This window comes from Zingiber officinale, chromosome 9A (genome assembly GCF_018446385.1).
Source record: "Zingiber officinale cultivar Zhangliang chromosome 9A, Zo_v1.1, whole genome shotgun sequence".
In the NCBI taxonomy this organism is placed as follows: Eukaryota; Viridiplantae; Streptophyta; class Magnoliopsida; order Zingiberales; family Zingiberaceae; genus Zingiber; species Zingiber officinale.
Window position 1 is genome coordinate 124735896 of NC_056002.1, and position 14142 is coordinate 124750037.

General features: G+C 42.1%; 1 protein-coding gene across 1 annotated transcript; it reads right to left on the reverse strand.

The window, feature by feature from the left end:
* Positions 1–11567: 11567 nt before the first annotated feature.
* Positions 11568–13649, reverse strand: LOC122021066 (type IV inositol polyphosphate 5-phosphatase 9-like). The gene is made up of 8 exons (XM_042579142.1): positions 13562–13649; positions 13320–13489; positions 13138–13245; positions 12728–13070; positions 12474–12658; positions 12163–12271; positions 11946–12097; positions 11568–11864 (listed from the first exon to the last, which is right to left on the reverse strand). Exons 1-8 carry the CDS (start codon positions 13586–13588, stop codon positions 11618–11620), a joined length of 1341 nt encoding a protein of 446 aa, XP_042435076.1. The 5' UTR covers positions 13589–13649; the 3' UTR covers positions 11568–11617.
* Positions 13650–14142: the final 493 nt, after the last annotated feature.

Sequence of the window (14142 nt, forward strand, 5' to 3'; positions counted from 1 at the left end):
TTGGATAGCAAACGATGCTTAACATTATTGATCCAAATTCACCCATGTTATAAAGTTGATTAAATATTTATTTCAAAGATCGACTTCCAGGTTAAACATGGTGAGGCACTAGACCTTTTTGGGTATGAGATCATCCACCACTTCCTAGACAAAGTCTTTCAACGAAATTCAATATTTAATCTCCTTATAGTAACCCTAGGTTTAACCATTAAGAACAATCGAATCACAAGATCAAAAAATAAAAGAAACACAAAATCGAAACATAAATTCGATTGCCTAGAATCGTTAGCCTCTTGTGTTTGGTAATTCAAAATCCGTACAAAGAAAACTAGTATGATGCGGAACAAGACAACTAGTTATACCTTTCTTTGTTAACAAAAACCTCTTGATCTTCTATTGTATTCCTCTCCTTCTCTTGGACGTCGTGTGGGCGATGATCTACCAAGAAGAAATCCACCAAAGCCTTCCTTGCTTCCAAGTTTCAGCCACCACCACAATGCTCCAAGGGATGCTAGAAAACAATGCCTCATTTCTCTACTTCTTCACGTCCAAGCAACCGGCCATCAAGAGAGTCAACTAGCGACTCAATGGGAGCAGACTATAAAGGCAATGGATACCTTATCACTGCCTGCCCAGGTGGACCTGTCCTCTGAAACTACCACCATGGTAAGCCTTCACTTTCTCTTGTGGATCCCCTCCTCCTATTCTAACTACCTATTTTTATGAATAGATGTTTGCCCAGTCGTTGCGCTTAAATCAGGCATTCTCACATATACATCAGTTGAATAAGATCTTAACGGATCGTGTGGCTGACCTAGAGTTTCAACTCTTTGACCCTTCTTCGATCGTGTTCCAACTAAAGGCAGAGGTGGAGACCTTAAGAAAGATGAATGCCTCCCAGGAATAGACCCTAGGCGAGGCCCAACTAGAGATTGGCCAGCTCTAAGATGACAAGAAGAGACTAGAAGCACTCCACCAGTCATCTGAAGCTAAGTACCAAGAGGAGCTAACCCTGAAGGAGGGTACAAGCAAAGCTGGTCCAACAAACTACAACCTTAGAGAACTTCAAGCTCATGCACAAACAATAGATGGATCACTTGACCCAGGAACTTAACTCTAAGAACATGCTCCTCATAAACCATAGAAGGGATCTAGAATCTCATACTACAGAGCTAGACTCAGTGCGAGTAGAGCTATCTCAAGCCCAATTGGTGTTGTCTCAGTCAACTCAGGCCTTGGAGACTTATCGGGTGGGAGAGGACGAGCAACGATTGGCTGATCGGGCCAACTATCTACATTCTCAAGAGTTTGGCTCTCAGGTAGGAGATCGCTTCATCCGATCACTGGCCTATGGAGTAGTAGGAGTAGTCCAACAACTCCAAGAGGGAGGGTATTTATCGTCTAATCCTCCTGATGATTTCTTAGACCATCATCAGATCATTAGAGAAATGTCAGATGATATTTTTTCTGAATTTCAATGACTTCTCTGTCTAGCACATGTATTGTCTTGTTCCCTATTTATGAAAGTTTGTTTTATGGCTCCTTAGTACTTTTCCTAAAGGTTTTCCTATTTCCTCGAGCTAGATTCACGTGTGTAAGTGAGGTACAGTGCTTTAGGTCACTATCCCCAGAACTTTATGTGATAGATCTTTTTGAATCTCTACCCGCCCCGGCTGAAACAACCAACCAGGGTTGAAAAGCTTAGTCTGAGGCTTGTAGTAAAATCTATCTAAGTCTTACATTCGCGACTCGAGGCCGTCCAATGAGGACTTCTAAAGTGCCTAACCGAAAGCTTGACTCGGGTCGGGTTTAACCGACTAGGGTTTTGCTCATATGCCCGTAGCTCTCATCTCTGGGCCTGAGATCTTTCTATTAAACAACCACTATTACAAAGAATCATACTCTCAGACACGATAGGGCTAGAGGTAATTAGCACTCCAGGGGCGCTCCAAACTTCTACCTTGAACATCCTCTAGATAATAAGCATCGGATGCAAGCTTCTTGATGACCTTATAAGGGGCATCCCACTGAGGTACTAACTTAGTTACCTCTCTGATTGGTCTGATCCTTTTCCATACTAAATCCCCTTCTCCGAATAAGCAGGGGATCACCTTCTTGTCATAGGTCTGCCTTATCCTCTTCCAGTACGCGGTTAACTAGGCAGTCGTCCTTTTCTGGGTTTCACTGATTAAATCTAGCTTTAGAAGTCGTCGCTCAGCATTCTCAAGGTCATACAGTAACCGCCGATCGGACGAGACGCCTACCTCGATTGGCACAACTTCTTTGTTGCCATAGATGAGAGCGAAAGGGGTAAGTCTCGTGCTCTCTCGTGGAGTTGTGTGATATGTCCAAAGAATGCTAGGGAGCTCTTCAACCCAATCACCTCCTACATGGTCCAGCTCGACTTTTAGCCCACGAACTATCTCTCTGTTAATGAACTCGATCTACCCATTGCCTTACGAGTATGCCAAATCCTCGACACCATTTTTGAATCTTGCATCCTTGGAACTGTCGATCATTGTCTGAGACCAACTTGTGAGGGATTCCAAATCGACACAAGATGTTCTTCCATAGGAACTGGATGATAGCTCCTTCCGTTATCCTATCTAGGGCTTCTACCTCCACCCACTTGGAGAAGTAATTCACCAGTCGACTGGTACAATCACCAGCCGACTGGTCATAAGTGAAATTTGACTGTTACAAGCCAACAGTCGACTACTAGTTGACTGATAAAAACACCAATCGACTGCTACAGTAGCGCTACAGTACTACTGCAGTAATGCTACAGTGCACAATGAAATTTTACCCTAAGTACAATCTCTCATACACTCGCCCTTGTCCGCATAACGTAGACCTAGCCTTTTAGTCTCCTCCATCAACCTTGCGTCCCTCGGATGCCTCCCCATCCTTTACGACTTGCCTTCTGGAGCTTCCATTAACCTTGTCATCATTATCGGGTCTTCACTGTCAAGATCCATGCTCTGGGACTTCATCCTTTGTCAAGTCACACTTGGACTTACATTGTCAAGACTACATACTTAGACTTACACCGCCAAGACTCACCCTTGGACTTTCCTCCTTTGCCAAGATCACCCTTAGACTTTCCTTGTTATACCTCTATCATGCACACTCACAATGCATATCAAATATAACAATAAACCTAACTTAAATCTTTGCCCAAACATCAAAACCTAGGGTACTCAGATTACTCCAGCACCATCTACATGGGCCTTCTAGGTTTCTTCAAAGTCAAGCTGATGGACCTCCGTCAAAAAATCTGTCAGGGCTTGCGCATTAATTGCAGTTCAGGGTTGATATTGTATATCGTATTCTTCTAACTTAGTTGCCCATTTGATGAGATGACCAGCTATCTCCATGCTAGTAAGAGTCTTCCCCATGGTGTTGTTGGTCAGGACTGTAATGGGGTATGCTAAGAAGTAAGGTCTTAAGAGACGAGCCATGAGGACCAATCCATAACCCAACTTTTCCAGGGTCGTGTATTGGAACTCGACCCCTTTCAATAAGTGACTGAAGAAGTACACTAGCGGTTGTACATCGTCTTGCTCTTTTACAAATATCGCCCCCACGGTCTCAGGGGTAGCTGATAGATATACCCAGAGTGGCTCTCCTGCAATAGGCTTAAATAAAGAGGGTAAGGTTTCCATATACTGCTTCAGTTCCTCAAAAGCTCTGCTGCATTCTTCATCCCACTGAAACTTGGCAACCCTTCTAAGCACTTTGAAGAAGAGGAGTGTTCGATTTGCAGATCGGGATATGAACCGAGAGAGCGTCGTAATCCTGCCTACCAGCTTTTGTGCTTCCTTCAGATTCCTGGGCGCCTGCATGTCCCAAAGGGCCTGAGCCTTCTCTGGATTAGCTTTGATTCCTCGCTCAGTAATGAGATACCCCAAGAATTTTCCTCCTCGGGCCCTGAACAAGCACTTCAGTGGGTTTAACTTTAAGCCATACTACCGTAGGGTACCGTAGGTTTCTTCCATGTTGGCTATAAGGCTAGTGGTTGTGGTGGATTTGATGAGGATGTCGTCTACGTAAACTTCCATGTTTCACCCAATCTGCTTCTGGAAGTTCTTGTCCATCATTCGCTAATAGGTAGCTCCAGCGTTGCGTAGACCGAATGATATAATAACAGAAAGTGTCATCGGCTGTGATAAAGCTAACCTTCTCTTGATCTTCTCGAGCGAGAGGGATCTAATGGTATCCTTGATAAGCATCAAGCATACAGATCCTCTCACAACCCGAAGTAGAATCCACCATCTGGTCAATTCTTGGTAACGAGTAGTAGTCTTTGGGGTTGGCCCGGTTGAGGTCTCTGAAGTCGATGCAGACCTTCCACTTATTATTAGATGGGAACTGTACCTCTTTAACGTGCCCTGCTTCTAAGAGCTGGTCTACTTCAGCTCGGATGATCTTATTTTGTTCAGTTTAAAAGTTTCGCTTCTTCTGCTTGACTAGCCGAACATCAGGTAGAAGATGAAGTTTGTGCTCCGCTATCTCAAGCTCGACTCCTGGTAGCTCCTTAGGGGACCAAGCGAAACATCCCTATTGCATGTCAGGCATTTGATCAGATCTGTCTTGATCTCGATTGGTAGATCGCCTGATATGCGGGTGATTCTCTCCGGGCGCTTTGGATAGAGCTGGACCTCCTCCAAAGGAATCAGTTCCTCAGCTATAGGTAGAGGCTCCTCTTGGATGACGTGGATTCTACCATCCTGGGTTCTCTGAGCCTTGCGAACCTCTACTCTCACCATGTCAATATAACACCTGCGAGAGACCAATTGCTCACCTCTGATTTCCCCGACCTGGTCTCCTACAGGGAATTTAATCTTCTGATGGAAAGTGGAGACTGCCGCCCGGAACTCGTGCAGTGCCGGTCTTCCCAGGATAACATTGTACGAGGATAGTGAATCCACCACTATGAAAGTGCTTCTCCGCGTCCTCACTAGGGGCTCACTATCCAAAGATATGGCTAGCTTGATTTGGCCCATTGGTCTTACCTCATTACCGGTGAACCTGTACAATGAAGTGGCTACGTGCCAGAGCTCACTGGCGTTGATTTGCATGCCCTCAAATGCATTCTTGAACAACACATTGATAGAGCTTTCGATATCAACGAAAACCCTGGCCATGCGGTTGTTGGCTATGACAGCTTTGATTATTAGGGCATCATCATGTGGGAGCTCTAACCCCTCCAGGTCTTGTGGTCCAAAACTGATTATAGGCCCGGCAGCTTGTTTCCGGCTACATTCTACAACATGTATCTGCAGGCGACACTCATGAGATTTCTGAGTCTTGGAGGAATCTCCACCTGTGGGCCCCCTGGAGATCATGTCGATCTCTCGAATGGCCGCATTTCCCCTATTCTCCTCCTCAGGGGATTCCCCTGGCTCCTTGCCCCGACCTAGCTGCTGGCTCCCCTGACCTGTATTTTTGAGCAGGGATTTACCTGACTGACCTGCTATGGCAAGCTGGCTAGCCAGCAGCCTCTAAAGTTTGGGCACGATCTCCGGTGGGGGTAGGCCTAGTTCAATTGCGCGTCGACAGTCACGAGCGAACTGGATGTAATAACCCATGGCATAGGTGTGGGACCTATGGTAAGTGCAATAGCAAGATCCCTACTGACCGGGTCTTGGGGCTTGGACATATTTTACCCGTTGACCCATCTTGGCATCCTGACTGGGTGGGAATCCTGGTCGAGCATCCAGGGAGTTGGGAAAAGGCCGAGCTGGAGGTTAGGGCAGCCTTTTCTTCAGCTTGTTGGCAGGAGTAGACACCTTGTCTACTTTTCGTCGAGATGCCTGGGCTTCTTCTATGTCAATCTAGCTAGAGGCCTTCCCCAGCATCTCATCAAAGTTCTTTACGAGCTCCCGAATGAGGGCTCGGAAGAACTCTCCCTCCACCAGATCATGGGAGAAGATGCTCATCAATGTTTCTGTGGTAGCGGATAGGACATCTTGGGCTACCTGGTTAAAACGTTTGATATAACTTCTCAGGGGCTCAGCAGACCCTTGTTTGAGGGCAAAGAGATAGTGATCTGTCTTCTGATACTTCCTACTACTGGAAAAATAGCGTAGGAAAATGGTCTTGAAGTCTTGAAAGCAGGTGATGGACCCGTTTGGCAGTCCATCGAACCATTTTTGTGCCGAGACGCATAGAGTGTTTAAGAACACCTGCACTGGATGGCGTCGCTGTATTGGTGCAACAGTGCAACATTCTGAAACTTTTGGAGGTGGTCCTCCACGTCCTTACTACCATCATATTCTCCAATAGTTGGTGCCTTGTACCCCTTCGATAGCTTTTCCTCAAGTACCCTTAGAGAGGACACTTGCTCTTCGGGTACCTCCCTAGGCTCCTCCTAGAGGACTATGACTTTCCCCTTCTTTGAATCCCTAGGCGGGGAGCTTTCAGTCATGGAGACATGTGGTTGTTCTTTCTTATTATAACAGTGTGGGTCCTTGTTGTAAAAGTCCGGGCAAGGCTCTCGGTAGAAGGCTTGAGGGAAATCCTCGAGCTGTTTTCTTTTAGATCCCATGTCTGGTCCTTGGAAATTGCGGTCATCTTGCGTGGGTGTGAAGCGGTGGTTTGTTTTTCAAAAGCCACTGCCTCTTGGCTTCCTTGAATAGTTCATATTCTTCTACTGGCATGGTGACATTGATTTTTCCGGTATCCTCCATCTTCACGTTCCAAAACAGGCGAAGGAAGCTCCCACAGACGGTGCCAAATTAATCCTAGATGAAGGTCGGAGGAGCTATTACTAGTGTTAACGGAGAGGCGACTAGGACACCCTTATCGTACGCACCCAAGAGAATGGACCCTCACGTGGCACTAACGGACGGCGGTAGCTAAGCTGGCGGTACTTAAGCTCTGCGCATACTCAAACAAGCACACGAAATGTTAGAGACCAGACGCTAGGGGAAAAGTCCCCGACACATGCCCTCCAACTCTCGTCAGGTACTTTTTCCCCAGAAGAAAGGTGTATGAAGGAAAACGAACTATAGAGGACAAGTGCAAATGTACGTGTGTACCTGCTCAAAGGAGAGGACCTCCCTTTTTATATGACCGTGTGTACATCTGGAGCTTGACTGATATCAGAGAATGTCGGATGTCATGACCTGTTGGATGATGGAGGACACGTGACACCCTTCTATAGAATGGAAGAAGGTTCCATTCGCAAATGACAGTGGACCATGGGTATATTCCCTGGCATACAACAACTATTCTCTAACAAACAGTTACGATTCCTTGACCTAGTTGTCGCCTAGCACCTTCTGTCCCGCCCGAGTTTGACTAGGGGCAGCCCGACATGATCTTTCGGGTATAACACCTGGCTCGAGTCTTGATGAGAAGGACGAGCTATGGCGAGAGCCCCATCTTCCTGTTTGGATTGCTAAAGAGTTGATCGAGAGTTGGCCCATTAAGAACACCAGGCCTAGACATGTAGACCGAGCTGAGAAAACTCGACCAATCGAATCAGGTCAGGCATTACTCTCGATTGCACATCATGTCTCAGATTTGGGATCCTGATCTGTAAGCACTCGACCGAGAATCATGCGATTGTGGACGTAAGGCGACCCCACTTTTTCTTTCCCTAACTGTTGACTGTCACGCCCCCTTGACTTCTGACTATTTGGCCTTATTGGACCCCATCGTTATGCACCGTATCATCATCTATTGAGGAATTGTTAGTTGAAATTTGTTTCCTGAATTGGAGTTTCAGAAATAGTTGTTCCTGGCCTTAAACAAGGAAGTGTAAGAAGAAGGAGAAGAAAAATAGGGAGAGAGTAAGAAATCATATGATAGCAATAATTAAACTTATTGTTCATTAATATTTGTCCTAAGGACAATACAATATATAATGTTTAAGAAGTACTTGGTCAATTGACCAATTAATAAATAACATAATTATTCTAAGAATTATTTTTAGAATTATTCTAATAATTATAATAAAATTATTTTGATAATTTTAATATTAATTTGATTTGATTTGATGATTTAATCCGGTCAATCTTAATGATTCACTTTTAGGAATAACAATCTTGTGAGTGATCTTGAGCTCATTGCATTCTGTCCCCATGGCGTGGCACAGATGATCAATGTATGATAGTTTATCTATAGTGGGTAAGGTTTTAGTCAGGGCCGACACTGACGCATGTCACCGGGGTTGATATCCTAGGTCCCCTAATTTTTAGGGGCCCTAAATTTGATATGCATATATAATATATATTATATATAATTAGATTGTATTAATAAAAATCCAAAAAAATATATATTTTATTGGATTATTTTAATAAAGGTCAAAAATATATATACTATTGTATTATTTTAATAAAGACAAAAAACATATATATTCCATTAAAATTTAAGAAAAAAAAATCTAAAAAGACAAGAAAGAAAAAAAAATCTCTTTCGTTTCGTTGTACAACTCTTTCTTTATTAATTCGTTTATAGAAGTCTAAAGACTTTGAAAAGTAAAATTTGAATCATGAACGTTAATTTCCTCCATTTTTCTCCTTTGAATATCTTCTAATTAAATAAGAAAAATCTATTTTCCAATTAAAATTTTAGTTTCATCAATATTATCATTCATTAATATATAAACTTAGTTAATATTCAATATTAATTTTTAATATTGTATTGGAGTCTAATATTTTATGATTTTTCTTATAGATTTGAAAGAGTTTAAATAAATCATCTCAATTTTAATCATCATAGAATAGATTATATCAATTGTTCTAAGCACGAACAGGTTTTATTGTTCTTTCACTATTATTTTTTATTACTTGTATTGTTCTTTCACTATTATTTTTTATTACTTGTGTTTGTTTCATTAGCTGGTTTTGTGTATTTTATTTTTACATTTGAAATTTGTAATACAAACATATTTCCAAAGAAATATCAATCTGGGAGTAAAAAAAAAGAGTGAAACATATTATTTAAATTCACAAAGGTGTTCTTCATAAATTTTATAAAGCTAGCTCTTCAATTGAATATTCAGTTGATAAATTACAAGAAGAAAGTCAAGAAAAACTAAATGATCAAACAACAAATGAGTAACAATCGAATAATTAAGAAAAACTAAATGATCATGCAATCAATGAGCAGGAAGAATTGAGAGAAAGTAATGTCAATTGGTAGCAAAATGTGAATACACTCACTCCCAACACCCCCACCAACCCGTCCTCAGCTTTGTCGAGATTCGAATCACAGATCTCATGGTGACAACACCTCATGCGCTAGCCACTAGACCGTCCCAAGGGGACGAAAGTAATGCTAAATGTAAATGACTTAACAATATTATGCATCGAAAATGAGGTGTTAGAAAAAATTGATTTAAAGATTTTATTGTTGATTTTGTTTCTCAAAATGCTAGAACATCTAGATTTTTTTAATGATTATTTCATTTTTTTGGTATTACATTTTTTGAAAAAAATTGGGAAACATATTTTGTATGATGTTATACTTTTTAAAAAAATTTCATAAATATATTTTATATAGAGTTTATCATATTTTAAATAAAATATATTAATTTTTAAATTTTAATTTTTATTAAACTCTATTTAAATTATTCATTTTTTTTTTAAGAGTTCATTGCTCTCATGTATACAAATTTTATTTATACATATATCCCACACGTGTCACTCAGCATATTAAATTGTCTAGATATAGAGAGAAAAATTTTATCCTGCGTATTCTTACTTTTACACATCCATAGGCTAGAGCTATCCGGACGTCCGGATTCATTTCCGAAGATCGATGCATCCGGAAGGATTTCCAAGTGCTCGGATGTAGTCTACGGATATGAGGGGTAAAGATGTACAATGAATATATAAACACAAGTGCCCTTTAATATATATTAATTTTCACCTAATAAATAAATATCACATATGATATCTCATCCTTCTCGACCAATGCTGCTTTTATTGAGAATTGACAAATGAGTCCAAGACTTTGACATGTACCTTTTTTTTAATTCCAGCGTAATTAACTTTCCTTTGGTACTGTAACTAGTCACCTTCAAAATTAATGGATTAAATTGAGTACTTGTTCAAACCAAACACAAAATAAATCAATCAATTGGAGATTATTCACCTCCTCCACTTTGAACCACAAATACTTATTTGAGATCAATGCCCCTTCTCTCTCCAATTCTAACCATCAATTACAATCCAAATGAATGATTTCTGATTGTCACGAGTTGACGTAGTTAATACTTACAATATGTATTTTAATAGAATTTGGATTAATTTTAATAATCCAAATTTTTAATAGGTATAAAATATTTTATTGAGTGTATGATGAATTATTGTGTTAAGATAAAATGTCTCTTCTATAATTTATTTGTTTATATTTTATCATAGACTATTTGGGATTAATGAAATCCTCTTTAGCTCAATTTCTGATCTCAAATTAAGCAAAAGAAGGTGTGAGCCACATAACTGAATCCTAGCTCAGCATTTGCATGTGATCCAGTGGTAAGGACGGAAGATCCTCATTGGCGAGAGGTCAACGATACGTGGAGGTCAATGGTCAAGAGGATCAACCCCAAGGTTGTGCCAAGCGGACAGAGGTCATGCCGACCGAGCATCCTGCCGACCGAGCATCTGGCCGATCGAAAATCTGGCCAGGGGTCTCGCAGGCCGGACGAAAGACAGCCCGACCAGGGGTCGGTTTCCGATGCTCAAGGTGAAAGAGTCTCTGGGCCGAGCGGCCCAAGACAATAAGGCGCAATCTCATCCGAGCACATGAGCAGGGCTTCCTCGCCCGGTCCGAGATATGCACATTCCCGGAGGCCATGAGCGTCGAGCGGTCGGTCCGCTCGGTCCGGGAACAGGCAAGAGGCGCAAAGGGACAAAAGGGACAGCTGGTAACATCATCCTCGAGACACCTACTGTCGACAAACAGCATGGTCGGCGGCCGGAGCGGACAGAGTATCGTACGGTGAAAGTTTCCACCATCACGTTAGGGATATGCTCGGATGATTGCGGAATGACATCAGACATACTTTTCTGACACAACCCTACTGAGATATGTTTGGAGAAGCGTGCCCGCGCCTCCCCGGGGTCCTATATAAGGACCCCAGACTTCGACGGAAATATGCGATTCTCATCACTGTAGCCACAGTAGCGTTACTTTGCTCTTCTTCTTCACTGCCTGACTTGAACGTCGGAGGGTTATCGCCGGGAAATCCCTCCAGGCTCGACTTCTTTGCAGGTTCACCGGAGGTCTACACCATCATCAGAATATAGCAGAGAGCATCACGTCTCCAGTGTCCATCGACTCAGCACTCAGATAGGATCAGCATGCATCCCAGAAATTCCTGAGATCCATACGTATTCATTCTCTTCCTCCAGATCTAAGTAACCATACCAGAATTAATAGTCTAAAACTTCTCAAATGGAAGAATTTATTTATTTTATATATATATATATATATATATATATATATATATATATATATATATATATATATATATATATATATATATATATATATATATATATGTTCAACAAAATCTATGGTTTATATAACCAAATCTCACTATGATGCCATCATAAAAAGTCATAGTGAGAGGCCTGGATATGAAGTAGCATGCAGAAAGCTACAGACTATAGTGAATACGATGGTTTGCTCTTTCAATACTGTGATCATCTTTCTCAAATAATCCGTTTCTTCCGGAATGAAACCTTTCTGAGAAGAAGATTCTTCTTAGCGAGTTCAGACTCACCGGGACGTCCACATTGACAGTGAAGATTCCTCGCACTGGTCGATGGTCGGAGAGCTTTGACTCACACCGCTCGTATCGCTTTTGCTTAATTCCTTCTCCGTGCCAAAGAATTCTATCGCACCTGTACAAAGTCACACTCGATAATTCAATAAGAAAACGGGAAATGTCAACGATGAACAACCCAATATCATCAATATCTCACCATGCCGGAGCTCGCCTTTTCTCGCCTTTTTGGCCTCGAATGCATCCGTAGTAGTCGTCGGAGTTGGGATAGTATTTGTATGTAGGGGGAAATGTTATGCCACCTTCTTGCCAATCTTCAAACACCCTTCCTTTGGAGAACTCTGCTCTGAGCTGCAGCCATTGTCCTCAGTGAAAACAGAGTAGAGATTATAACTTCAATCAAGAGTGAGAGTTACCTGATCTTTCTCAAACAATGCGTTCCACTGCTTTTGCTCCACCAGTGATCTCGTCATCGCCTCGGGCAAAGAGATTCTATAGTTCAAATCGCCCAACAAGATCACTCGTCTGCATTCAGTACCCCAAAACTGAATTATTGATCTGATCAATTTTTTTTTAAAAAAATAATAAACAACTTGCAGTATTCTGCACTAGATTATGTGGAGCTGACTCACCTAGATGTTTTCAAAGGATAGTTTGATGGAATTAGTCCAGATTTTAAGGTAGTTAAGGACTGATACATTCAAATTGGGTGAATAGTTAGACTTACTCATGGTTAAATATTTTTTGTGGCAAATCAAGAGAGGGACCTCGAGGGAAGCTGGTTCTTGAGAGAATCTCCAAGGCATCTGAGTTCCTATTCATCTCGTCTCCTTCCTTTCCACCTGAAGCCAGATGACAGCAGACGAAGCAGAAGCTCGTCTCATGGAGGCAGAACCTGGCCGAAACAGCGCCCTACATGCAAACTCAAGTCTGATGATCCATCTGAATAAGAAACTTCAATGAAAGACATGGACTGACTACCTTGTTTCCGAGGCATCCCATGATGCCACAGCCAACACAGGCGACCGATGGGTGGCGAACGTAGCACTGAAGTTCATGACGCACCCACACTGACACCAAAACGCCGACCATCAGCTTGCTTATAATGCAGTGGAAATCCGTCATGAATCCGCCGCCGTCAGAGCTGCAGCCTTCCTTTACCGGGTGCACCTTCGGCTTCTCCCCTGCCTTGCCTTCTCTTCCTCCAAGACCACATGAAAACTTGCTCAGCGTCTTCCTTATCAGTGAGTTCCACTGCGCAAGGATCCTCATTTTCTCCTTACCGAGCACATTCTTCGCGCTGAGCGGCACGATTTCCTGAAACCTGCAACCAAATTTTAATCGACTCGTTAAGAGTGCATTGGGATGAGAAGATATTGATTAAAGCTCACCCCAACACATAGATATCATAATAGTTGTTGTGTATGTCCAACCAGTCCTCCAAGCTCACATCATCCGAAGGTAGAACTCCACCGACATTCCAAGTGCCAACAAATAGTCTGCAGCAGTACGTTACCGGCATTAGAATTGTCCAGCAAAAAAATGACAGAGGTTGAGTTTTCTGATCATTTACTTGTATTTCCTAGTGTCCTTCTGATCACCAACTAGCTGCTTCGGAATCATCAGTCGGTCGAAATCGATGAAATCGAGCGATGTTTGGGAGCAAGAGAAGTCTGTGACAAATGAGTTACTCCCGACCGGCCATCTCAGCAGCTTGTTTGCCACCAATCTAGGCCACAAGACCTGCTCATGACGGTATATTGAGCCTTTCTCGATTGATTCTTGCAAGCAAATTGCAGAGGAAAGAGTGCTTACCTCTCCTTGGTTTTCTTTCTCTGGCATGATCACTTGGTGCTTGAAGAAATGGAAAGGGAGAGGAGAAAAAGGATATACGACTCTAATCCAGCAGGAGAAGCTTCAGCTTCATGGGGCTGAAAAGAGAATATAAATAGATAAAAATAAGTCAAGAAACTCTTCTGATTTATTGAATAGTATGAGCATGTAGAGACATACATTGCATGCCACACTGCATGCAAACTGATGAGAATAAAATCAGAGAGACAATAAGTCTACTAAGGAGAGACAAAGAAGGAACTGGGGACCATGTCCATGGCCTCACTGAAGGATGTTGCTACTGGTTTCATGTGGAAAGAGCTTTGTTTAAGCTAGATAGCTTCCTTGTAGCTTAGGGTGGCCTCCAACCTGCTCTAGCAGTGCCACTTGCTGTTAAATAATTTCTTCAACTTGGCAAGCCAACTTGCATGTCTGAAACAAGTGAATTAATGAAGTAGAAGTAAATTACAATCTTGTTTCAGCATTTTCAAGTTCAGATTTAAAATTGAATAATACTTGAACATAAGAATTAGTATCTTGCCTTTGACGAAATGGAAGTGAGG

Excerpts from the sequence above, each read along its gene's own strand:
- LOC122021066 (XM_042579142.1), bottom strand. The coding sequence starts at position 13,588 with ATGCCAGAGAAAGAAAACCAAGGAGAG. Across the intron at positions 12,659-12,727 it reads TGGGATGCCTCGGAAACAAG|GGCGCTGTTTCGGCCAGGTT; the intron begins GTAGTCAGTCCA and ends GTTTGCATGTAG. Across the intron at positions 12,098-12,162 it reads CATTGTTTGAGAAAGATCAG|CTCAGAGCAGAGTTCTCCAA; the intron begins GTAACTCTCACT and ends CAATGGCTGCAG.